At 40.4% G+C, this 25,937-nt stretch overlaps 1 protein-coding gene across 2 annotated transcripts in view; it reads right to left on the bottom strand.

Moving 5' to 3' along the window:
- Positions 1 to 25,826, bottom strand: part of spock2 (SPARC (osteonectin), cwcv and kazal like domains proteoglycan 2) — a 28,526-nt gene extending 2,700 nt beyond the window's left edge. The window contains exons 1-8 of one of the 2 annotated variants that reach the window (XM_044214842.1): positions 25,404 to 25,712; positions 12,646 to 12,654; positions 12,081 to 12,126; positions 5,291 to 5,405; positions 4,816 to 4,921; positions 1,943 to 2,051; positions 1,598 to 1,732; positions 520 to 738 (exon numbers count right to left, since the gene is read on the bottom strand). In XM_044214842.1, coding sequence (XP_044070777.1) covers positions 520 to 738; positions 1,598 to 1,732; positions 1,943 to 2,051; positions 4,816 to 4,921; positions 5,291 to 5,405; positions 12,081 to 12,126; positions 12,646 to 12,654; positions 25,404 to 25,592 — 928 coding nt within the window. In that variant the 5' untranslated portion in view covers positions 25,593 to 25,712. Of the gene's footprint in view, positions 1 to 519; positions 739 to 1,597; positions 1,733 to 1,942; positions 2,052 to 4,815; positions 4,922 to 5,290; positions 5,406 to 12,080; positions 12,127 to 12,645; positions 12,655 to 25,403 lie in introns of both variants that reach the window. The other variant, XM_044214843.1, reaches the window with a different exon arrangement.
- Between the last annotated feature and the right edge of the window lie 111 nt (positions 25,827 to 25,937).

Here is a 25,937-nt window from a genome sequence, read left to right as displayed (position 1 = left end):
TTACAAGAGAAAATGAAGGAATAAAGCACACTCCTAGGCATGATGAGACACAGAGGAGAGATAATGACAATAAACAGTCAAAAGTTAATTCTCTTGTGAGTGTAATCAATGTTTTCTAATGACCTCCTGCAAATTTTAAAATCAATTCCCATTCAAATAACTGTATGGTTGGGACCTAGACCTTGTTTCTGCTTGGCTGGCTGGCTGACAGGCGCAATCTCTAAGAGCTGTGGGAGAACCAGGCTGTCAACAAGCAGCAGGAATGTTTTTAGCTCCTTGCGGTGACCGTTTCACCCCATAGGGGAACAGGAGGATGAGTAGGAAGACAAATAGTGACGGACCAGCACACAACACAAGAGGTGGCTACACCTGAGGGTAGCTGAGCGCCTTGAAGTTTGAATGCATGCACCAAGGGTAATATGTCAGCACACAGGCATGTGCATGTGTGTATGCCTGTGGACACACACACACACACAGACACACAGCCCACAAACCTCACATCCTCCACAGAATACTCACTCTCTCTCCAGAAGCAGAGGCACCACTCGGCAGTGGAGACCTTGCCGTCCCTGTAGGAGTCACAGGAGTTGAAGAAGGGCCGGATGCAGATCTCGTACTTGTCCAGGTTGATGGCAGCCAGCTCAGCCTGGTCCAGGTACAGGTCGCTATTGGTGTCGAGCTTGGAAAACATCCAGCCTATGGAGTCCTTACAGCTGGCCACCAGGCTCCTGTCCAGCACTGCAAACACAAAGACAGACAAACAAACATTAATTTTTATCAGGGGACAGCTGCACAAATGGAAAATGAAACCATGCCAGTGTGCTCAGAAATATCTCCTGTTTCCAATGTAAATCCACTCCATTGTTAAAACTATTTATTATTTTCTTTATTTATGTTACCGGTTTCAACATAAAACTGGTTTCTTCTATGAAAACGGCATTATCATTATCATCCTATTACAAGAATTTCCCACTTCAGACTTTACAGACTGGTTAAGACTTGACTCAGACTTGTGGCCTACCAGATCCTGAGGCTCACTTCCCGTTGTTTTGAAGCGCAGTATGCTTCATATGTGATGCAATGTTATCTTGATCCATCTACCCAAAAGTGTTTGAATTTCCAGCCCTGTAACTGTTTTCAAACGTGTTTGATATCCAGAAATTGGTTGCAAGAGCTATCCAGTCAGAGCTGCAGAAAACATGAAGGCGGAGGCAACACCAGCAGAACCATAAAGCTAAATTCCTGAGGATTTTATTTTCCCTGTTGGATTTCTTTTTTCTTTTCCAACTGCAGTCAGTGCATGGCATAATTACTGTTGCACATGGGTGCTGCTTCTTGAGCCAGAAAATGCCATGTTTATTTATTTCTGAGGCACCAATGGTTTTTTTGTGATATTACACATCCAGAGTTGTGTAGTGTAAAATCTGCAAGAACTGTAGTGTCAACTTTTATATCAGCAGTAGCTCCTGGGCAACAACATCCATTGTTCATATAATAAAAGACTTAACAACTTGTTTAGACATTTTTATAGTATACTGCCTGTAACTAAAGTATTGTAACTCCCTCTTAATACAGTTGGGATTCATTAAATAGTAACCTGATGTGGTGCTGGCTGCAGTGGTTCTGGCACCAGGCTTGCTATTATTGTTCTGCTTGGCATTGGACTGCAGTAGCTGGAACCAGTCCCTCAGACGCTCCCCGAGATCAGCCAGATCCTGTCCGGTACAGCTCTCTGTGGAGGCCACAGGGAGAGGAATAATATGATTTTTGTTGTACCTTTTCATGTTGTTGTGATGATTGTACTTATTGTGTGTGAGACAGAGATACAGAATAAAAAAGAGAGATAGGAAGCCTTGCATTGCAGTGATTACCAGTGAATTCATATTAAATATATTTATTTTTGTCATAGTTGTTGTGTGTATTGGTGTGTGTTTGATCGTACCATGTTTACTCTCCATGGATGTAGGGCCAGCAGTTGGACAAGGACACAGACCTGAACACTTCAGGGTAAGATCCTTCCCTGTAAGACACGCCTGCTGCTCCAGCTTGCACTGCAACACAAACACACACATACCTGCATTAACACACACACACACACACCAGCAACATCGACAAGGGGACACAAAGGTGAAATAAAATGAGTTATTGCCGCAACACAGATCAAATATTCATGAGGTGACTGACTGCCTTAATTCAAATATGAGACTTGCACTTTCCAACCTCTGCTTGCACACAAGGTCAGGAATAGTGATCCAAAAGACAAAACATAAATCAATAAACACATGGGATTCTGTCACCACAAGCCACCAATTGGTCCTTCTGAGGCCATATATCATGGCTTTTTGTCTCAGTTTTTCCCCTGAGAGTCTCTTCACACTGCTCAGCTCTGAATGTGCAAGTGAATGTCAATATTTACACCACAATGCATAATACATTATATTAGTACCAGTAGATCATTTGAGGGGGGATTCCATCAACATACCAATTCATACCAATGAACAAAATGCATCCCCCTTGTTAACCTGCCATCCCCTAGTAGCAGAGAGAGTGCAGGGGCACAGGGGTTGTTTAGATGAATATGTTAGTCTAGTCTGCCTGACTCATTGCTCCTTTATATGACTGAGGTTTGTGCAAGTTAGAATCTATGGCTCTGAAATATCAGTAGCCTAACTGTGCTGTGTATTGATAAATCCATGGTGCTGTCCGTGGTGCCGAAGTAGCAGACGGATTTGTAATTGTGCTTTTTTTTCTCAGTCCTGCCCTTCTGTCAGTTTCGTCTTGGATCTGTAATATTCTCTAAACTATATACTATAAATACTCGATTCTATTTTATATTGTAGCCTATATACTCTATAGTGTCACCTTCATGATCAAAGTGACAAGTAGCAAAGTGTAGTCGTGGGGTGTTCCCATTGGGCCACCCACCCTGTTAAAAATGAACAAATCACTGGTTAGCATGTATAAAACACAAAGTCAAAGCTGTGAATAAATGTACCAGCACCTGACTGATGCACATATTGTTATACATATGTACTGTATAGTATTTCAGTGCAGAGATTTTAACACGTGTCTGTTAGTATAACCTATATTGGTAACAGGTGTCAAGACTACTTTAGCAATTCTAACACAACATATGTTATTACAAAGCATACAGAACATATGATGCTGAATCCACACGTACATGAGCATAATCGTCACTTCTTTGTTGAGGGGGATGCTGTACAGTTCCACTGCCAATGATTCACACCCTCCACCTACACCCAGTGATTATTTTTTATCTTAATTTCTTTTCTTTTCAGCAAAACGCACATGTTCATTACACTGATTAAGCACAAGAAAATATTAAATATTGACATGTTAACACCTCATAATGTTTATGGTGTTAGCAAACAGTTGTACATTCAGAAGACAATGAAGACATCCAATCTTCACTTTCCTTTTTCGCTCCATTTTTGGTCTCCACCAACTCCTGAGGGAAATATCTGGCTCTTTAGTTGCTAAATGCTCTACTATTTTCCACAAGGTAGTTGCTAACTTTGTCTGTTTGTTGTTTGGTGCTGAGCAGGTATTATACAGTGGGTTTATCAGAGATTTCTAGCTGAAAACAGATGCCTGCTGCATCTGAAAACAACACTGATGAGAGTAATGAGAGCAGTAAATTTGCGGGTCAAAAAAGCAAAACAAGCTGAAGTTGCTAAATACTCCACAGAGCTGAAGTGAACTGCAGAGCCGTGTGATAATTCTCTGTTGATTCATCACTACTAACGACCCCTTTCAAATTACACATTTTATGCATTAATATAAAACATTTGATTAGAGCAGCTTAAAAGATGGGCGAGAAGAAGGGCAATGCAATTTCTTTCTTTTCTTTTTCTTTTTCTTTTAATTATGATTTTTATGAATGAACTATTTTGGGTGGGACATTTAATATCTCCCAATGTATCGTCTCAAAGACGACACATTGATAAGTAACAGTAATGCATCCTTCAGACTGTAGCCTATATGATTTAAAAAATATATATATATGAGGTGGGTATGTTTGTAAGACATGGCTGAAATCAATATCACAATATTAATAAAAATATATTTCTATTATCAATATACACTCAGTTTACAGTTTATTAGGTACAGACAGGTAAAACTAATGCAGTCTTATACAACAGTCCTGCAATAAATCCTACCTTAGTGAAGTTTATAATGTAATGTTTTTGTTGAAACTGTTTTAGAGGGGTGATTGATTCAACTTTATGATCATTTTGGAGGCTGGAGTCTGTGGTGCTGTTGAATTGAATGTTGTGTAATGCTGGTGTTACTATTATTTACTCTACCTTCATTGATATAAATGGGTAGGTCATAATATAACACCTCTCAGTATGATTCAACAGCACCATAAACTACAGTCTCCAAAATAATCATATAGTTGAATCAACACCTCTCAAAAACTGAACATGAAGGGAGGATTTATTGCACTGGTGTTTCTAATAAACTGGCAAGTGAGCGTATATCACATTATTTCAAATATTTGCAAAATCACAGAAAATGATGACACTGGTGTTCAATGCAATGAACTGTGTTCTATTGTTATGCTTTACATCAGACAAAAGTCTTCAAATGCACAAAACAAAACCTTCAATAACTAATTCAGTTAGTTTTTAATTGCAGTTTGCTTAAATCCTTAAATTGGACTGCAGGAATTCAGCAAAATTATACAATTATATGATCATATCATCAACACATGAAACCACTGAAGGTAGATAAACTGATAGTATTGAATTAATGCCCAGCCCTATGGGTACATAATTTGCTTCAGTGTACCTTTGAGGCATAGTTGTGTCCGTCTGATCCACACACAGGCCCAGTGGAGGAGATGGGACAGGGCTGACAGTTTCCATCAGGAGACCTGAGAGCAGGCTGCTTCAGTCTGCAGAACAGAGGACACACAAACACTTCAGCCACCACTAAGTCCAGCTGAGACAGCAACTGCTGTGCTAATTCAGAGTACAGACACAGCAGCACCAACCAGAACATGAAGCAACCAGCCCCCCTCCATGTTGTCTGAATGTATTAGCTTATCATTAAACAGCAGGCAGTTGTACTGCACTGGCGCACAAACAAGCTTTAATATTACCGCTGTGGCCGACAGAGAAACTCATCCCAGACCAGCACAAGCCACTGACTGTTAACTTGGTTGTGTTGACCTCATGTAAGTGTGCATTAACAGAGAAGATTTTTGGCTGTGTGTGTGTTTTGGGAGTTAGTCAGTTCTTGCCCAGGGGCTACACACACTCACCTGTGTTCAAGTTTCTTTCGGTTGACGCACACAGCTCTCTGGTAGCCCTGGGCGATACACACCTTGTGTCGGCTGCACTTAACCTTTTGACAGGGGTCCTTGGTGGTGTCTACATCTGGGAAAAAATAGAAAATGAGATGTAGGCCTGTACTGTAGTATCCTCACTGCTTCACTTTATACCCCTTTCTCTATCTGTCTCTTCTATTTGCTCAGCATAACCTGAGAGTCAGTCTAAAGTATTAGAGTGGTGCAGAACTGTTGGTCTTTCGCTGTAACAAATATGCATCTTGAGACATTTTGTGCTTTACTGAGGGTAGAAAAAAAAATATTATTACTGAACATGAAAATTAAAAGACCTTCTAACAGGATGAAGCAGATTAGTTTGTTTCAAATGCAGCTGTGCTTGTTTTGAGTTATTGTAAAATCATCTTTGTGATAATGTAAATACAATTTTAATATTAAACTTTAGGTGACCTGCTAAGACGAATGCTTTTTGCAATGGAGGCTAAAGCATGCATGGCTAGCTCACTCTGCCCCATCCATCACACCCTCTGCTAGCAGCTAATGCTGGAGTGTGTGTCAACACCCCACACACACTCATATGTCACAGCTGTCTGTTCCTAGCAGGCCACCTTGAGCCCGACCCGGATGTCACACTGTATTCTCTAGCTGTATTCTTCTATCCCCTAGCCTTTATTCACCTACACTATCAATCAGTACAGTACACCGGAATACAGCTTATTAGCAGAGGTGCTTGTATCCATCCGCTGCTCTTAATGTATCCTGTTTTATGGCACTATTATAATTCAGCAGGCAGGCTTAGGATCTCCTCTCTTGTCCTTTCCAGTGGCTAAATACATTAATGCTGTCTACATCACAGGATTACTGAAGCGAACCGACAGATATCTGATTTGAGAAGCAAATCCAAAACAATACACCCCCCCTGTCATGGCTGAGCTGGTTGTATAACTGACTGACTGACTGCTCTGACTGAGAAACAGTGAGGCTCGAAGGCATTAATGCCCAGATGCAGACTCCTCATCCATTTAGACTGTCCACAGTGGAGCCTTATTCTCTGGTTGCGACGTATCCCAGTTGGCATTGATTGTGTAGAGTATCTCAGTGTACAGTATCACACACATCTCCCAGCTTTTCTCTCTGTTCGTCTCTGCCTTTTGTCTTGCTCTTTCGCAACTATCTCCTCTTTTGTCGCTGTCGCCTTTTTTTTTCTCCTTGCAGGTCTGATGTTTCACCCCCCGTCTTACAAAGGAGGACAAGGAGATTATGGTACTAATGGGGATACAGCACAGTAGGTAGAGGGGTAAGTACACAAAACGATGTATTTTGCAATCCATCAAATGAAGAATTAACCGATACTTAAGCAAAAGAAATTAAAAGAAGCAGCATATAAACAGAGAGCAGATAATCCTGCCTTCTAATAGCAAAACATTTGTAAATAAATCTTGTTGGTAGCGAGCGGCTACAATGCTGGCACAGCTTTGTGTTGTGAGTACAGAAGCATAAGGTGGCCGCCTGAGCCTCATGTTAACTTAACAGGCTTCCATGGATTAAAGCAGTGCCTGTGATGATGACGTTTCCATAGCAACAGGCTCTCTGTGGTCCAGGAATCATTTCTGGGTTGACTGTGATTTGCAGCTCAATCTGGTGTTTCTGAGAACTCTCTCCCTCTCTGTTTCTTAACCCCCTGTTGTGCAATAATGTCTATCAATCTACCTTTCTTCATTCTTTTCACATTCTTTTGTCTTCTCCTCATATCAGACGTCTTCACTGTGTATTCTCCTTCTTGCTATGCCTGCGTGTTTATTATTTTCTCTTTCTCTGTACAACTCCAGATGCACCCACCTATTTCCATTTTTACTTTTCAAAAGTCTCTCCTTTGGTATTAAACTAATGCCTGCAGCAGTAAACCTCTCCTAATTAGGCTCCCTGTGCTTCAGTCTAATCCAATCCAGATTTGCATGAGGTTTATCCCTGCAGATTGAGGATAACGGAAGCAGAGCTCAGGCCACATCCTCATCATCAACCCTCTTATCTACTATTTATGCACTCAGTCTCTAATATCATCAGTGCTATCTTGTTTTCTAGGTAGCAGTGAAGCCAGACATGTCTCTGGCATGTCTATAATTGTTTATCCAGTTAATGCAAAAATAGGCTTGAATTCCCACAGTGACAAAAAATAACCAGCAAGCCAAGAAAATGAGAATAAAGGTCTAAACTATTGTTTTTTGGGCTACTCGCGGGCAGTGCAACAAGCTGAAAACACAACCCTGATATTGTCACCTGTGATGGCAAAAGTTGCTTATTTACACATCCAGCATATATGGAGCAACGTTAGCATTTATTTGGAGTTGTGCCATTATTCACTCTCCCTTTAGCTCTGTTTTGGTCTCCACCAACTCCTTAGAAAAATACCTGGCTGCTAAATGCTCCACTATGTTCACCAGCTAGCTGCTAACTTTTTCTGTCTGCTATTTGACACATAAAATTAGCATACAGTGGGTTCACTGAAAGCACCTGACTACTGTGGCTGGAAACAAGTTTGATGGGAGTTGTGAGACTGAACCAAACCAGTTAAGTTGCGGGCTGTAAAACCAAAACAATGCTAAAGATGCTAAAAAGCTCAATAGAGCTGAGGGGGACTGTTGAGTGAGGTGATAATTCTCTGTGGGTTTGTGACTACAAGTGAAACCTTTCAAATTACATATTTGATTATGCGTAAAAGGAATAGTTGCAAATGTTCACCATGTTGTCGAGATATGAGTAAATCAATACAGCTAAATATGAAGCTAGTGCCAGCAGGAAGCTTGGCAACTTGTTGCTCATACATTTCTGTTTTTGTACAAATTAAACAAATAAGATACAATGTGTTAATTAGTGCTGGTAGGTGGCTTTTTTAAACACAGCCAGGCTAACTGTTTCCCCCTGCTTCCAGTCTTTAGTCATGGGTGGCTTTAGCTTTCTATTTAGTGTACAGACATGAGATTGGTATCGAACTTCTCAACAAACTCTTGGCAAAAAAGTATAAGCATATTTCCCAAAATGTCAAACTATTCCATTAACATAAAAATATTTATTAGTGCATCTTTAAATCTCCTGAAAACATTCCTGTGACCACAGAATGATTGTGAAAGTAAAAATAATATAATAAAAATAAATACTATAAAATGATATATTATAAAAATATAATAAAATAATATAGGGGAAATAACCAAAATTCAAGCTACAATTAGATACAACATGAAGGATTTATATTTGAGCTTAATTAGAGAATGTTGAATAGAGGAAATTCAGTAGCAAGAAGATGGTGTGAGGCATGTCTTACAAAGATTTTTTGTATTTTTTAAATACATGGGGGGGTTGGCTCCCCTCTGGAGTTGGAGTAACATGCTGATCCCTTCACAGCCTTGTATGTGGGGTTTTGAATTTGATAGAAGCAGCCCCAGGTGGCCCGAGGAGGGAGAGTAAGAAGGGGTGACACTGGACAAATTTCTGGAGTGTGAAGGTGAGAAGGGCAGCAGTAGTCTCTGGAGGATTGTAGAGGCTGTTTTTGGAGGTTGAGAGTTGTAGTGGTCCAGATGCAAGATGTGTACAGCGTGTACAAAGAGCTGGGCAGACTCCCTGGTGGGGGAAGAGTCTGAATTGGTGAATATTGTGAAGTAAGAACGTGTTAATAGCGGTGGAGAGGTCTAACAGAGGGCATTTTTCCAAACTCTAGACCTTGTGGAGTGTGGACTTAGCACGTTTTCCTATCTCCTTAGTGTCTGCCATTGATCTGAAACCAGTGATTTGCCAGAAAGTGTCCATTCACCTGGCCTCGCTGGCTGAGATAAGCTTCTGGAAAACCAAGGTACACTTGAAAGTGTATGTATAATCAGGGTATCAGGTAAGGATCAGGTATTCTGTGAGTGCTGTACACAAACACTTGAGTGTTGGTGTGTTTGTGCATGAGTGTGTGTTCATATACACTTGTTTGTTTTTACAAGTCCCAATTATGACTATTCTCCCGCACTGTTTACTGTCTTAAGAGCAAAGTGATTCAATCAGTTGCCTGACCGATGAATTGACTGTAGAAATCGACTGCAAATTACTCTGACCTCTCCCTCACTCAGCACAGCGCTGGCTCAAGTAGAGTGTGGTTCCTGAATGCAAATTTCCACCTCGGTCTGTTGACTGGCGTTGACTGCCTGTGTGTTAGGAGTGTTGACAGTTCAAAAGCTCTGTCTTCCTCCGCACGGCGGCGTAGCGGTCTGGGCTGCCTGGCTGAGAAATGAGGCCTGCAGGCTCGTCCAAGCTTGGGAGTAAAGACATCACAATGATTTAGTGATGTCTCAGAGGGACAAATCTTCTGTTTTTGCTCCCTCGCTTCATTAGGCCACTCATAAAGGAAGGCAGATCAATGCAGGGAGATAGCACACTCATGTCAAAATGAGAGAAAGGGAAATAGATAGATAAAGGACTTTATGCTGTGTACTATTCATATGACAACCTAAGGCAAGCGTATAAAGCTTTGCTAAAGGTTCCTAAAAGCTGAGCACACACAGTTGAACACCTACATTATTGAGATGCCACTTGTGAAGTTGATCTATGTCGGCTAGGTTGACTCTGAACCCAGACAAAAGTTGGTGTATTATTTCAACTCTATTGCCATACAAGAACGTCAATATTGGACGATTCTGCAAATGCCAGGATTACGTTCAATGACATCCAATGCCAATGCTTTTCAAATTCTGCAATATTTACGCATGGCAACAATGGTATGGTCAAGATTTGGGAAAGATTGCGGTAATGGGAAATAAATTATAGTATGGTTAGAGTTATGCAACTAAAACACTTGGTTTGGAATATGCAGACAATATGGTCTGTCTGTTCACAACAGGACTGTTATCAAGACTTTTAGCCACAACATGTACAGTATAATACTACTCCAGTAATATTAAAACAAGCTCTCTACAATTTATAGCAGATCTTTAGACAGCAGTCATGTGGGAAATTAGGCCGTGGAGCTGCTCAAACTGCAAGACAGCTGACCAAAATTTTGGACATGCCAGAAATCCAAATGATCTTCCGAGAGCCAGATAGTTGATCGTTCGGGTAATTGATCAAGCATCGTGACCCCCCTCAAACTGAACGCCAAACGACAATCGATCTGGCAGAACTTTGGCCCGATTCTAAAATTAGTCGAGGGTGACCAATTCGGGTGAAATCGAACTTAGATTGTACAGTGTCTGCCCGGCTTTACACAGCACTCTCCACCACCATCATCAAAACACCAAATGAGGGAATATCTTTTGGAAGAAAGGAATTATTTAAATGCCATTTCTCCGTAGCGCCTTCACCAGGCATTGACAGTGTCAATATTTCTGTAAATGAAAATTATAGTTACTGGTTCATTTTAAATTTAGAAATACAAATGAAGCACAAGGTGACACAACACGTGACACATTAAAGCATTACACCTCATTACAGTTTCAGGGTATCATGTTTTTGTGCATGTGCTTTTGCAGGCTAATGACCACCTCTTTACAGATGAACAGAGCACAAAGACATCCTTTCACTTTTCCTTGTTCCATTTTCATCCTATCATGACCTCCTACACTAATCAACTTGCTTCCTCCCACCAGTCCACAATTTCCTCATCACCAAACTGCCCTAGAGTTGGCAGGAATAATGTTGATGTCAGTCACTTTACACTAAATCAAGGCATATTAGCCCCCACCCCTGTCTCACTCTCTTCTCATGCATTTACTTCACTCTCTTGCCTTTCATTGGAAACCATAATTAGTCCTTCATTAAGTTCATGGAAATTGCTCTAATGGACTCTGCCATTCAGCTGACTTCATTTAAGCTGCAAATCAAGCAATAATGGTTGAGGACACGACTCTGTCATGAATTCATCTTGCAGGGGCTCAATTAAGGCTGGAGTTGCAGCAGTAGTCGAGGAGACCTCAGACAGTCAGTCTCAACGCACAGCTCCTGCTCGAGTGCAGCAGAGAAAGAGAAAAAGGAGAAAGCAGAACGAAGTGGTGGTTGAAGTCGAGCCAATGTTTAGCGTCTCCTGGGGGAGGCACATCAGATCCACTCAAGCAGGTAAAACAGAGCACTAACATCTTCCAACCTTTTCGCTGAGGAACCACTACAAGTGTGAACAGCGAGCGGCTGACCCCAGAATACAAACACAGAACATAAGCAACGCTGTCTAATATGATGAACCACTGATGGCCTGGGAAGCATCACAGCTGAAATACAGGCCACAGTTCAGTTTCAATAAATCATGTGGCTTTGCTTTCACTACATCAGCAAGCATCCCAAGCAGTTACACCAAAAAAATAAGTTTTTTCTTATTTGGCCAACATATGGAATTATGTTTGTGCCTCAATCCGAGTGCGTGATGAGACATTTTGACCACAGAAAAAGATTTTTTGCAACCAGTAAAGCACACTTAAATAAAAAAATTTCATCTTTCACTTTTATGAGAGAAAAAGTAAACAAGACCAGGGGAAAAGTCATTTTCCAAAAACAGGCATTTTTCTTATAATCGTCATCGTCTTTTAATCAGGATCGTCTTACGGTATATAAAATATTACAAAATATAATTTATGGGCTTGCTCAAAATGTGTCATCAGGCTCAGGATTAAGGCACAAATATGATGCCATATATATAAGCCTATATTAAACTAGCAAAAACCAACAATACACTTTTATATTAAATGGCATTCAGGGATTTAACTAACCATACAGTGAGAAAGAGATGAGATGGTGTGAGACTTACTGTCATTAGAGCCTTGATTTTCATCCCAGGTACGAACATAATCATCCTGCAGAAACATGAAGAAAACAATCCTTTTTTAGCAGTTGCAGAGAATGAGGAGCCATGTAATTTGCACTGCAGGCCTGAGTGCACAGTGTTGTTGATAGCATAACATATTAACACTCTGTCATCTTCATAGAGAAGTGAAGTAGTTTACATTATCATTGCACACTGATTATAATGTGTACATTAGTCTTGCAGCATGATAATTAGCCAAGTGAGTCACACCAGAGACAGATGGGTATGCACTGTGGATGTACATCTATATGGAAATGAGCACAAAAAATCCACACCCAATGCCTATATGTGAGACATATGGTATTGGGGTTGATCTGCCTTTTAAGTGCTCTGCCTATTTTTCCCACTTAATTAGAACATTAATCGTTCTAATTAAAATGGGCAAGTTGAAGGAGATTTGAAAAAAAAAGAAAAAAGAGAAGATGGATGAAGAAGCAGAGACACAAAAAAAACAAGGAAATGAGTTACGAATGAAAAAGATATTGTACAAAGGCTGGAGAGAACTGACCTCTACCTCCTGGTTAAAGGACAGCAAAAGGAGAGAAAAGAGCCAATATTAGTGAGGAAGACAGGTGTAATTTTAGATACATTAAGCTGCATTCAGGGACATTGTAAGGCCTCATGTTCATTTCAAAGCCCCTGAAAACTGTTTTTATATCATTAAACATTCATGACTAAGTAAGCAACAATCAAAGCTAAAAAACACCCTTATTAAGATTTTAACACTTAGAAACTCAAATTAGGTACTTAGCAACATCAGAAAACAATACCACAACTGTCATCACATTTTCATTCAAATAATGCTAAGCTCTGATTGGTCCTCCCCAACCCTGCTCAATTAAAACTGGTGAGAAAAGCAAAGAAAAACACTTAAATACAGAAACCTCTCCTGTGAAACAACCAAAACTGTTTCAGCTTTGTCAGAAAATAGCATGTTCTTGTAGGACCCCATCACTCTTTGGTAAGAAGCTGATTAAGAATATATAATATCATGGCCTTTAATATTAAATAAATATAGAAAAAGTGAATAGAAATCATACAGACAGTATGGACCTTTCCAACTAATTTTCTGGTGTAAGGGCATTCAATTAGACCTATTCATGATTGTATATTCTTCAAATATAACAGAATCCCACAGGAGACAGTACAGATCTTAAGCTTTTTTGAGCATATTGCTTTAACTGATATAATAAACATGAGTAATTTCAAGATACAATCGGCAACCCCCCCCGTCCTTCGTGATGACTTACTCATCACCGTAAACATTTACTAGACGATAAATCCTGACACATGTGAAATAAGCAGCCCTCATGAAAGCTGGGACCTTCTTCTTTGACCCTCACAGTTTTATTTCACAGAGGTAAATATTTTCATCATTGGCAAGGACTACGCTCGAGTACTGAAATCGACCACACTGCGCTACTGTTCCTCTGCTAATCCTCTACTCGCTGCAGCGCCAAGCTCATTTCCCCTGCACAATGACAGAAAAATCACTTCCAGTAAACTGGCTTATGTCTGGAATTGAACTCAACACTCCAGTTGAGCTTCATGAATGATTGTCGGTTATGTAGTTTAACCTTGTTGGACTTGATGGAGTCACACGTCAAGCAGGGTAAGACGTTCAAAGAGTTTACGACCAGACCATTAATCTGATGCCTCCCATGTCTCCTGTATTGATGCTTCAGCTCCTGCATTATTTAGCAGCCTTTCTGTATTTGTGTTTCTGCCAGGACCGATGAGGAAAGTGTCCTGCTGCGCTGACAGGACTGGAAATAAATGATTTCATAAAAGAGAGGCTGCAGAAAATGTATTCGAGGGAAATAAATTATCCTGAGTGTACAACGAAAGTGAGCATGAGACACAGAGCACGGTGACAAGTTTGGCACACAGGAGAGAAGTTATATCACTCAAAAATATGGCTCACAGACCAAAATTCTGAAGAAAAGACTACCGTTTTTTTTTTTTTATACACATAAGTGATTAGAGGAAGCAAGCTGGGAGCTGAAAACACTCAGTTGTATCCAGGAGCGCTGTAATCTACCTGATAACATCAGAAAGGTCTCCTCCTGCTAATCAGAGCGGGGAAGCTTACCCTCCGCATCAAACATGGCAGACTGTTCACCCTGCTGCCGAGCTCCACAATACTGATTGACAGATCACAATCCCTCATATCTGTGGGGTGAGGATCACCACCCACTGAGCCTGTCCACTGTGAAATTGGGCCCAGCTCAGGAAGAACTGCATGGTGTCACTAAAGAAAGTGTGTGAAAGACAGATATTGTGCTTGTTGGGTGGATCGAAAAAGAAGAACAAACAGGAAGCTGGATGATGGGTGTATGTGTGTCTAACTGACAGGTTGTGTGTGTGACTGACAGGTGTTTCTAGGTATATGTCAGCTGTCCGATGTGCTCTGTGTTCACTGTGGTTATCCTGAGGGGCTTGTTCACGGTGACAGCACGGAGTACACCACTGCCTCATCAGTAATAAGGACACAGTAATAACACTCTCATGCGGAAATCTGTGCGGGCTCATCTGCTGGATTAAGGTTTATACTTGACCTTTTATCACAATTAATGTTAACATCTGCCTTCAGTGGATACATCAAACCCACGCAGAACAGCACAGAGCTACAATGTACACCTCACACTCTGTATCAAGAAAGCACCAGGAGTCATGAAATTTACGCAGTAACCAATTTCAGCCCACACAGACCTCAATCTCAGGTTTTCATGTATGACAGTGTTTCCGTGCATGGCCAAAACCTTTTTATGAGTGAGGTGAGAGATCCTCAGAGCTGCAGTAAATACAGGCATCAAAGGGGTTCCCAGTCTGTAAACACAAGCCAGTTTTAACCTTGTAGTTGAAAGTGATGCAAAAATTTGATTTCTGTGTGTTTCTTGATGAAAAACAAAACAGTGGTTCAGGTTTGATCAAAGCAAGGCAGGCGAGTGTGTAGTTTCCTAACCAAAAACCACTTAGGGTTAGGGAAGGTTCACGGTTTGGGTTAAAGTGACTACTTTGTTAAGGGGACCTTCGTTTTGTTGACCCATCCATCCACCCCAACCTAACATGTCGTTTTTTGGCACTTGCTGAAATGATTGATGCTGACGTTTTTCTTGGAAGGACAGTCAAAAAATGTATTTCCTAAACACTTGGATGTTCATCTAACGAAGGAGATGTGCAGGCTAGCGAGGGTTTGATCAGATAGTCACCTGCTTTGCAGAAGGAGACTGAGTGCCACTCTAAACTGAAGGTCCTCCTTGCTGTAATCTCCTCTCCAGCCCAGTCCTTCATCAAGGACCGGGCTACATGCCCACCTCTTCTGCTGCTGAGGTCCCTGTTTTTCATCCTCTTCCCAGTCAACTCTGTCAACAGCGAAAGGTCCTTTAGCAAAAACAAGAACCCCTTCAAAGACGAGGGCCACTGAGAGATGAGGGCTGACCATGTACAATGAGGATTTCTCTCAGAGATGGAAAGCATCAATTAGCTGATCAGCAGGCAGCAAAACATCATAATTTCAGCTTAAAATAGTGATAAAAGAGACTTACGGTGGGTTCAGTATTCAAAAAGTGCAATAAACATCTACCCTTTTCTGAAATAGTGCATCAAGACAAATTCATGAACTGATGTTTTATTTTACATCAATGAAAATCTTGTGAAAGCACATTTCTGAAATATACTCTGTTGGATACTGTTGTAGTACAAAATATAGCCCCAAAATTGGATGAAATAAAACTGAAAAATAAAAAATTACATTGCCCTGAGGTTGTCTTCAGCAGCGATGTTACATACAGCATTGTATCACTTCCTCCCACCTAGAGATTCACATAAAGAATCAGTTGCTGTTCACAGCCTCGGTTTACAGATCACATGAGACGCGCCTGAGATGAAACAAAACCCCTTCAACATTATTCATCATCCTATATGTTCTCCTCTTATCTTCATGCACGTTAGGCTGCAGGGCACGATAAGCAAGCCTGCTGATTCCTGTATTTCTGCATGCACACAGGGCTCTGAGCTGATGCTTAAGGATTGCAGAGCAGAGGCAGAGCATCAAACGCTGAGAGTCTGGTCTGCCTACCTTACAGGACAGAGTGAAGAGCAAGCCTTATGTAAGAGAGCTGGGAGGACTGGGTAAGTAAAAGGTGAAGCGGGGGTTAGTACATTTGGGAACCAGATTGATGGGACAAAATAAGGGTGGGAATGAAGCAATGATTTAGAACAGCGGTTCCCACTAGGAGTCGCATGATAAATCTGAGGTGTTCGGAGGAAAGAAGAAAAAATGTATTTCTCTTACCCAAAATGATGCTTCTGTTTTCCTTAAGGAGCAGCAGTGAGTGGCTTGACCCGAGTTATACAGTCTGCATACCTTATGTATGAAGGTTTCTGGGGTTGTATGTAGCTTCAAAGGAATACCTGCAGACACTACTCAGGGCTAATAAAATATGCTGCCAACATTGTTTTTGGGGTAATATTTTTATTTACAGTTTCTCCTAAAAAGACACTAGAATTAAACATCAGTCAAAATAAAACAGTAAAGCACAATAACCACTTTTATCATAGTTTTAGTATATAGTTTATATATTTGACTCTTTTTTTTTTTTTTACTTCATTGTATGATAAAACCATTGTATCATTGTGTCATGAAACGCCACCTCCGCCCTTTGATACACACATTAGACTCTCTACACCCTGTGGGTTTAAACGTAGACATTATGTTATTGAGTCTGGTGGATGAATCTTTCATGTGTATTTCCATATTGTTGTATCTGCAGAGCCTTTGATGTATTTCGACTCTGGGGACCACAATTGTAAACTGCATTTCCCATGTGTACCTGTACGTAAAAACACAGGTGTGCTCTATTTGATGCCATTATGAGCTTTGAGATTTGTCAAACATTTGCCCTGCTGAAGGTCTAGTGACTGCAAGCTTGGCTTCAGTATTACAGCGTGTTCCTGTTTCTAATAATCCCTCAGTTCAAACGGAGCTTGGAAAAACTGGTTTTAATCAGAATCAGAAATCAGAAATACTTTATTGATACTTTGTTCCAGTAGCTCTTCTTTACGTCAGTGCACACAGGAGAAAACGATAATTTAAACTATAAACAGGTCCGAAATAAATTAAGTAACATGTTGGTATAAGTATAAGATAAACTAAGTGTCGAATACTATGCTCCTGACAAATGGAACAAGTAACATGAAGTTTGGAAATTAAAATCTCTCATTTCTTTTGAACCTTTCAAAACATTATACACTGCACTACATTATACATTGCACTATACTTGCAACGGTTTTCTTTAATGTGAAACCACTGTATATTGTGTATGTAAATTGTGTGTTTCTCTGTGCTTTTACTGTATTATGTTTATTCTTGTGCATGGGTCTATCTTGAAAAAGAGATCTTGGTCTCAATGAGACTACCTGTTTAAATGAAGGATTCAATAAATAAAAGTTAAAATGTCCCCTATTTGCATTTGTAGTGCAAGTCTTTTAAGTATCTAGGGCATCTAGAGAAGTACTTACAGAGGTACTGTCTGTGCTTTTCCCACAGTATTTCAAAACAGGTAGACATTAAACCAGAAAACACAAATAGGAAACACTATGATTGTGGACCTTAAAGCAGGGAAGTTTGAGTCTCTGCAACACTGACTCGTTTTCCGGCATGATTTTTCACTGTGTACCATGGGAGCATTTCAACAGGGAATGGAGAAAATGATGCTCCTTGCAAAATCCAGATTGTGGTCAGATTTGTGTCTGCATATAACTAAGATCACATGTGAAATGAATGCACTTCCAAATGCAGATTGTGTGCATGATACAATAGATGCACCAGGTTGCACAAAAAAAGCAATTACAACAGAGAGCATTGGCCCGACTGAGAGTCTAATCTAGAATGAATAATTTACATATTTCTGCTTCAGTTTGCAGATTTCTTTCTTAAAACATACTTTGAGAGATGAATAGACATATTGTCTGTATTGCACTTCTCCTTACTGGTTCAAACATGAGTAATCTCTGATATACTTAATACTTAAATACTATAGATATTGTGCATTTTACATTATAATTGCCTGCCTTGTTCAAGAAGGCTGTAATGTCACTATTCACACTCAAGTAGAGATGAGTGATTTCAGAAATACTGTGACAACAAAGGATGGATGAAAGGTCAAATACAAAACCTGGCTGAAAATTGCACTCAATTATGTAAATGGTGAATTGCTTTTTCCATTTGACTGGACACACATTCAGAGGTACAGGATGAAAAATGGATGAGTTTCACTGAATTTGACAGAAATTTGCAGTGTTGCGTCCTTAAACTTTCTTGCTTTGTCCTTATTGTTTTGCAAAACATACAGCATGCACACACAACAGGCACACACACACAGATACAGCTATAAAAATCACACTTAGTCCACAAAGTCTCTGTGCACTCATGCCAGCCCTGTACTCACTATCTATAAATAAAATCAGCCCTTGTGGCCCTCAGGGCCCTGCAGGGAATAAGAAAATAGTCTGCAACTCACAGGAGAATCTGGTATAAACAGCGAGAACCTTCACCGAAAAAACAAGCTCAACTGAAAAACAGATGTACAACAATGGAAAATCAATGAAGTTGCCTTGGTAGGGGCTACAAGAAGGATAAGAATCAGCCAATGATTTGAGACAGGGGAGTCTGAAACAATGTAATCGAAAAAAGAGTCAAAACCAGATCAGCAGCAAAAGTGGACTGAAACCTGGCTTGTCTTGTGGAAAAGACAGACTGGCTGTCATTTCTGGTGCCTAACAAGTCAAGTCATCAAGCTTACTCATATCTAATGCTGCTAAAATCCCTTCAAAATAGATTCACATGATTACTGTATTCATTTTTGTATCATTTGTATGCTACAAGTTCTTTTAAACATCCTAAAAGTGGCTAATATTTTTCAAAATCACAAACGTATTTGATTATATATAATGATTTGCCATCAATTCATTGTGATTTTTGAAACATTGGGTCCTTGATTTGTCCTTGATGTCCTTGGAGCAGATTCTCATTTTGCTGATGAAATGAGAACTGTTTGATATGTCGTTAAGACACGGAAATTAAGAAACACAATTCTTCAGGTATTGCAATGTAGAGCTAGTTAGTCGTAGTGTAATAATTATAAAGAAAAATGTTAGGATCAGACTGATCAGATATAACGCCGCTTAGCTGCTTATATACTTGAACAAGCAAGACAGAGATTTATGCTTTATTGTTCGTATTTTCAAAAAGTATGTTTCACTTTCAACATTAGAGAAAAGACTTTAGGTTGGTGACTAACCATTTGGCGAAAGCAACGCTAGCTTGGATAACAAGCTTAGCTGGAGTGTAAACTGTCCCAAATCTAATAAAGAGCAGGGCAGAGCTGCTAACGTTAGTCTACTCTCTAATATAGCAGCATCCAGAACCACATCCACAATGGGGAAATACTACTGGAAGTACCACTCGTAAACTGTAATGTAATGTAAATGTAGTATGAAATGCCACTGGCCTTGGAAGGAGGGCCGGGTTAGGTTACTACTGTACGTAGTAAGCTAGTTAGCCTGACATGCTATTGGTTGCAGCTTTACAATAGAGGAGACAAACACACCGTTTAATCCATTCCTTACACTTTTGCTTTTGTATTTTTGGTTTTGGAGAGGGTAAAAAAAGGAACCACTATCCAAACACATTTTTCTTTTATGGACACTGCTTCAACATGTGGAGAAATCCAAAGCTTGACCTGCTGTGCCTAGTGACAGTTGCTAAGCTATGATTGGACAATAAATGAACTCCAGCTCCTTTCAAAACATCGCCACTCCAAACACTGTGGGTTTCTATGTGTGCATCTGATTGTGTGTGTGAGTTTTTCTGATTTTGATTACAGCGAGCGCTTTCTCACTCTCAGGTGCTCTCAGGTGGTAAAACATCTGGATTTGCGCTGTTATTTTCAACCACTTGTAACTTTTTCTAATCAAATTCTCTTGTATCAGCTACTACCACGGGAGCTGATCTCTCACCGGCTGTGACTCAAGTCTGGCTCAAGCCCAAAGGTAATAACACTTGGGTGGCATTTACTGTAGGGACAGCCACTGCCACTTAGAGTCACTGTTAGTTTTAAAAGAAAAAAAGGTGTGATTTATTGAACCTGCCTTACACAATCTCAAAAGCCATACACAGTCTCATAATAATTTAAGAGGTGTAGTGCATTTGGAAATCATGAAACAAATGCAATTTTTTGAGTTTTAAACCGTCCTGTTTTGCATCTGAATTCATACAAATTACCATCACTCTGATACACCATTCAAACTATTTGGGGGCTTTTACTGTCCCTGATAGTTTGGCTATTTGCTGTATATACAGATTTTCTAACTACAGGAGGACACTGGAGGTATCCCACAAAGAGCTCATTACAGGCAGATTCCTGGATGGCAGGTGTTCTCTGCAGTAAACAGCCTATTTGGCATACCGACTCCTGGGTGTAGCCAACACAGAAGCAGGTCACTCCGGGAAGTCATGCATGTGAAATGCTGAAATGCAACTGCTGGCAGTCAGGGATTTCTAGTATCTGTAAGGAAGAGTATTGTACAAAGGGATTATTTTCTGCATTAGTCACAACTGTATGGAGAGTTCTGGATGAAGATGCATTTATTCAATTTTGTATACAATTGCATCTGCATCTGAATTTGATATTTACTACCTTTCTTCACTACTTAGAAAATCCTCTCCCTGTCTCTGCGGCACCTGTGCCCTTCAGCTGTGGCTATTGTACTGCAGTGGGAAGCAGCTGTAGCCATGCAAGCAGGGCACGATGAAAGGCTGTTTCTTCTCTTTTTTTCCCTCTACTCAATTATAGCCCACCTAGGCCTCTGGTAACCAGCCAAGACACCCCACAATGCACCAGTAGTCCATCCAAACCCTGAACAACAAGACCATCTCTCCCAAAACTGGTGTTGGTGTTCGACATGCGCTCCATCTGCATTACCAACAGAGCTCTGGACATTTGCAGCCTCATAGAGAATCTGGAGTATGATAAGGACGGAACAAAGCATGACTAGATAGAGTAATGGGTTTCTGATAAGCTGTTATCATCATTCATAGCATTAATGCATCAACAGCAGCCTATTCTAACATCAGAGAGCATGGGGTATTCGAGTGGCTGTGCGATAGGAAAGCCAGACTGAGCACAAGGCTAGTGATGATAATTCATTGTTCATGTGGATAGTCTTTAATGGAGTATTTGGCTCCAGTGTTACAGATGCCATTATCCACAATTATGTTTCGTATGGTATGGTGAAATGATAAAAAAGGAGCACTGGCAGGTGCACCCACAATCACAAAGTGTTAAAATTCTGCTGGACAGTTGCCAGTTTAAGAGGACGAGAGGCTAAAATCAGGCAAGGGAGTATAAGCAGCTAAGGTAAACCTCCGGCCAAATGTTCTTGCCAGATTGCCAGAACCTGCCGCAAGTGCTTCCACCATTCTGCATATTTAATCTACTGGCTTCCACAAGGGATCTGATGTTTTTGTGCTGGCATTTTTATTCCTTAAAAATAAAGTGAATGGATAACAGATGCAGGCAGGATTGGTACAGGGTGGTCCAGAGCTGCCTGATTGTAGAGGCATGCGTTTTTAAGATAAGGATTTACCAGGCACAGACAGCGCTGGATGGGAAGCAGAAACACTGAGCCCTTTCTGCCATGTTCATACTGGCATGCGTGATGGATGCCGACAATAAACAGCCTCCTACTGGGTGAACTTGTATTGCTCCTACTAATCATCAGCCATTTTCAGGCACATATCTGAAGTGTATCTTAAATCAACAGGAATAAAACATCAGACCAATTTCATGGCTTGCCGATTTCATGGACTGTATCATTTTTACAAGGGAAGTTGAGCAAAAAATTGAATTTACTGTTGATTTGCCTTTAGTAGACAAACCAAATTGGATCTGCTGTGCATAACATGCAGTAGTCTCAAGCCATTTATTTTCATACTGAAATGAAAATAGACAGAACCTCGACTGGTGGGATGATCCCAGTTGACATCTAATTGTCCCTGTAATTGAGTCTCTGAATTTCTGTGCGCCAAACTAATTTTATTCAGCGTCTGTTCTCAAAAATGGTGCTTAAAATAAAAATGAGTACACGATGAACAACGAGCTGTATTGTTCTATTTTTTCTAGCTACTTTATGTCTCCATCTTTTAATTGTCCATTATAAAGCTGTCTAATTCTATTTTGAACACCACACTGAAGGTTCATTATTAGTAAGAACTTTCGGGTTGGTCACCCTCTCTAGTCAGAAATCCATAATGACGGATTAACATCAGCGCAAAATAAAGACATTAATAAACAATTCCATGTTGTACCCGCTTTGATTTGAACTAAAAGTGACTAATGTCTGATAAGAATTGAGCAAATGACACCAAGGATGTCAGTCTTTGGGTAAAAATAACAACTCTGCATTCAGTTACCATGACTGCCTTTCCTGCTCCCCTGTTTTCTCCCCCCCTGGATTTGGTGCATTAGTGGAATGAAATGTTGAGTGCACCTGTCAGATTAAAGGATTGAAGGTATCCCATTCTATTATTTGTTGACTGTAACTGTTAAATCTAATCGCCTTGTCTTCCTGTGACATAGATTAAATTGAAGTGTGGGAGCTATTTTTATTAGTAGTGAAAGAGCCTCTTATCCTGAGTCTGCTTTTACATTTTGTAAGAGAATAAATATGAAATATTCATGGTGTACGTTCTGCAGCCTATGTAGTGTGTGTGTTTATGTGTGTGAGGGATAGCGTGCATCTGTGTTTGTTTGTGTACATGCAAAAGGGTGAATGAAAGCGCTCGTCTTTCATGTAGTGCAGCTTTGATTTTTGCTTTCCAGTGTTGGATTAATATTCAACACTCACCTCTCAGAAGTCAACATCAATTTGTGTAATCTGAATACCTATAACTGTGTCATTGCCAGTCCTTTATACATCAACCAGATAATTCCCAGAGACTGAACTGCTCATTTTCTAGTTCAGATTTTCCTTTAGCTCAAAGACCAACATGAAGCAACACCATTTAAATGTTCATTATATTCACTATTCAGCAGCTCTCATTAAGATTCATCAAGAAAATACTAGTTGGTTTCAGTTGAAGAAGTTTACAGTTTGAATGATATAAAACCACCACCCTGAAGCAGGACTGGTGATGGGGATAGAGTCATCAAACCCTCAGTGATAGATGCTCCATTTCAACACCATGACACAGAGACTGCTGTTGCTACGGCATCAAGTTGAAATCAAAGTGGTTTCTATTGGCGATTCCCCCGGGAGGTTCAGTGGTTCGCTTCTCTGATGTTTCTCCTGCCATCATCATCATCACCAGAGACACCACCACTCCTGCCCTTTAACGCACTCGCACAAACACGCACAGATGCAACAGCCCTGCAAAAATCACGCTTATGCGCTTGCAAGTGCACGCATACACACTCACACATCTGGGCGATCACTCCTGGGAATAACGATCATGAAAGAGATACAGTGTGGAACTGTAGGGGCTGTTTGTGTTACACGCAGCTTTGATGTTAAATTGAGGAAAAAAGGGGAAAACAGAGCAAGTGACATCTTCATACTGGATGGCAACCCCTTAAGCAATGTTAAGAAGATGATCCCACTTTCCCTGAACCGTTTATATCTTGGGATGCTCCACATATTCCATGTGTGTGTTTGTGCTTTTATTCACTCACAGCCAATCATGCTGTGCTGAATTCAGAGTGAAGTTGCTGCTCTAACTAACATTTTGGATCAAAGCTGTGTAAATATAGAGCAGCATCCAGTGAGTTATAATCCCACAATAATTCTGACTTAATCTTTCCATGCCCACAATTTCATTACTTCCCTAAGTATAGTTCCAGAGGACATTCTCTTTAAGTAATCACAGTGAAAGTAATCTGTCCCCAAGAGGGGCGCCTGCCAATTTTCAGGGACCTTTTCTTCATGGACGTCCATGACCTGTGATTTAAGGAGGCGTATGAATGAGGATCAAAAATGACACCACAGCCTCTCTGCGATGGTTATTATTTATGGTATGGTATCTTCTCCTCATGAAAAGATATGGCTTTGTTCACATACAGATGCTCAAGCTGAAGCAAACTGCTCACATTTCAAATCCAATAATGCTACCTATCAAGTGCTAGTAACCACCCAGGATCAATTAAAACCCACTAAACCCAGTTATATGGAACATAATCCAACTGCACTATTGTCCAAATCCTGTTGGGATCATTCGTAATAATTTCACAGAGCTGGAGGCAGAACTACATCCATACATCCACAGACACACCAATATATCGCTGTGCATATCCTGCAGGCTTTAATCAATCCCTGCAGCCCAGTTCAGTCTGTTCCGTAGGTGAATATGCACATCAATCAATCACCGCCCCTCTGCTCTAATTGCTTAATTCTCTTGTTTGTGAAATCTCCTGGGACTCGTCTGAAGTAACCCATATTAAGGGCAGTATGATGGAGTAGGTCTATACTGCTCCTGCTGCGCAAGTGGGACTAAAACATTAATTGCTTATAATTAACCAAGGGCCCATACACTAAAAGTGGGAAGAGCAGTAGCCTATATATGGTTTGTGTTTGCAAAGCTTTATTGTGACCTAGCATTCCAGGTAAAGCTTGTTTCCTCTCATGGAAGCGCACCGATTAAATATCACTTTAGACACCCAGAATTTTCAGGAGAAAAGTAAAACATCCAGTCAGTGTTTGGCATTAGGACAACCATCTACCTTTGCCTATATCCCAAACTATCCAATTCACATATAATATACAAAATATATTTTGAGTAATTCTTCAAAAACAAAAACAAAATCAGGCTAAACTAGTACACGAAGATTCAAAAAGATTCTAAATAAGGCATGCTGTGAACACCTTAACACAATCCCTCATATATTTTCTATTTCCATTATATAGGCCTATACCCTATATATATATATATATATATATATATATATATATATATATATATATATATATATATATACCTTACAGTGATTATGTTTGAATCTTGTTCTGAAACATTTATTCTAAAGTGTGTGTGTGTGCTTCTACAGTGTGTGCTATGTTCCAACAACAGCACCAAGTTTGTGTGTTTTATCAGGCTAAGAAAGTGTGTGATAACTATTATTACTGTTTCTAAATGGCCGTGCGTGTTTCCCCATCAGCGCATCTTATACCGCATTACCATGCATCTCTCAATCAACACGGCGGACTTACGTCTCTGAAGCGATTCCAGTGCTTGATCTTGCGGCTGTACTGTGAAATGGTGGACAGCCACTGCTCGTCTTCCATGAAATTCCCCGTTTTATCCGCCTCTTTTACGCTCTTTACGTCGGTCTGGAAGGTAGACCCCGCGAGTATCACCAGCGGGACGAGAAGGCACACGATATCCATAATTTCCACCATGGTAGCGGACAAAAACACCTCGCACACACCGGCTGTCGGCTTTCCTCTTCTGGGAGGGGGAGGATGCTGAGGCTGGGCTGAAACTACCAACTGATTAGCCTATAGGATGCTCCTTCTGCTTCTGGGAGAAAGAGAGAGAGACAGAGAGAGAGAGAGAGAGAGAGAGAGAGAGAGAGAGAGAGAGAGAGAGAGAGAAGCCTATTTGATGATACTATTCAGCGGAAATCCTGTTGCTGTGTGATACTGTTTGTGTGTGTTTGTGTGAATACGTCACAGACTTACAGTATTTGCATTTTAAGTTGGTGTTTACATGCTGCACCTTCAAATGTCCCGTGACGCCTGCAC

This window comes from Siniperca chuatsi, linkage group LG11 (assembly GCF_020085105.1).
Source record: "Siniperca chuatsi isolate FFG_IHB_CAS linkage group LG11, ASM2008510v1, whole genome shotgun sequence".
Classification (NCBI taxonomy): Eukaryota; Metazoa; Chordata; class Actinopteri; order Centrarchiformes; family Sinipercidae; genus Siniperca; species Siniperca chuatsi.
This window is presented reverse-complemented; position numbering and strand designations above follow the sequence as displayed.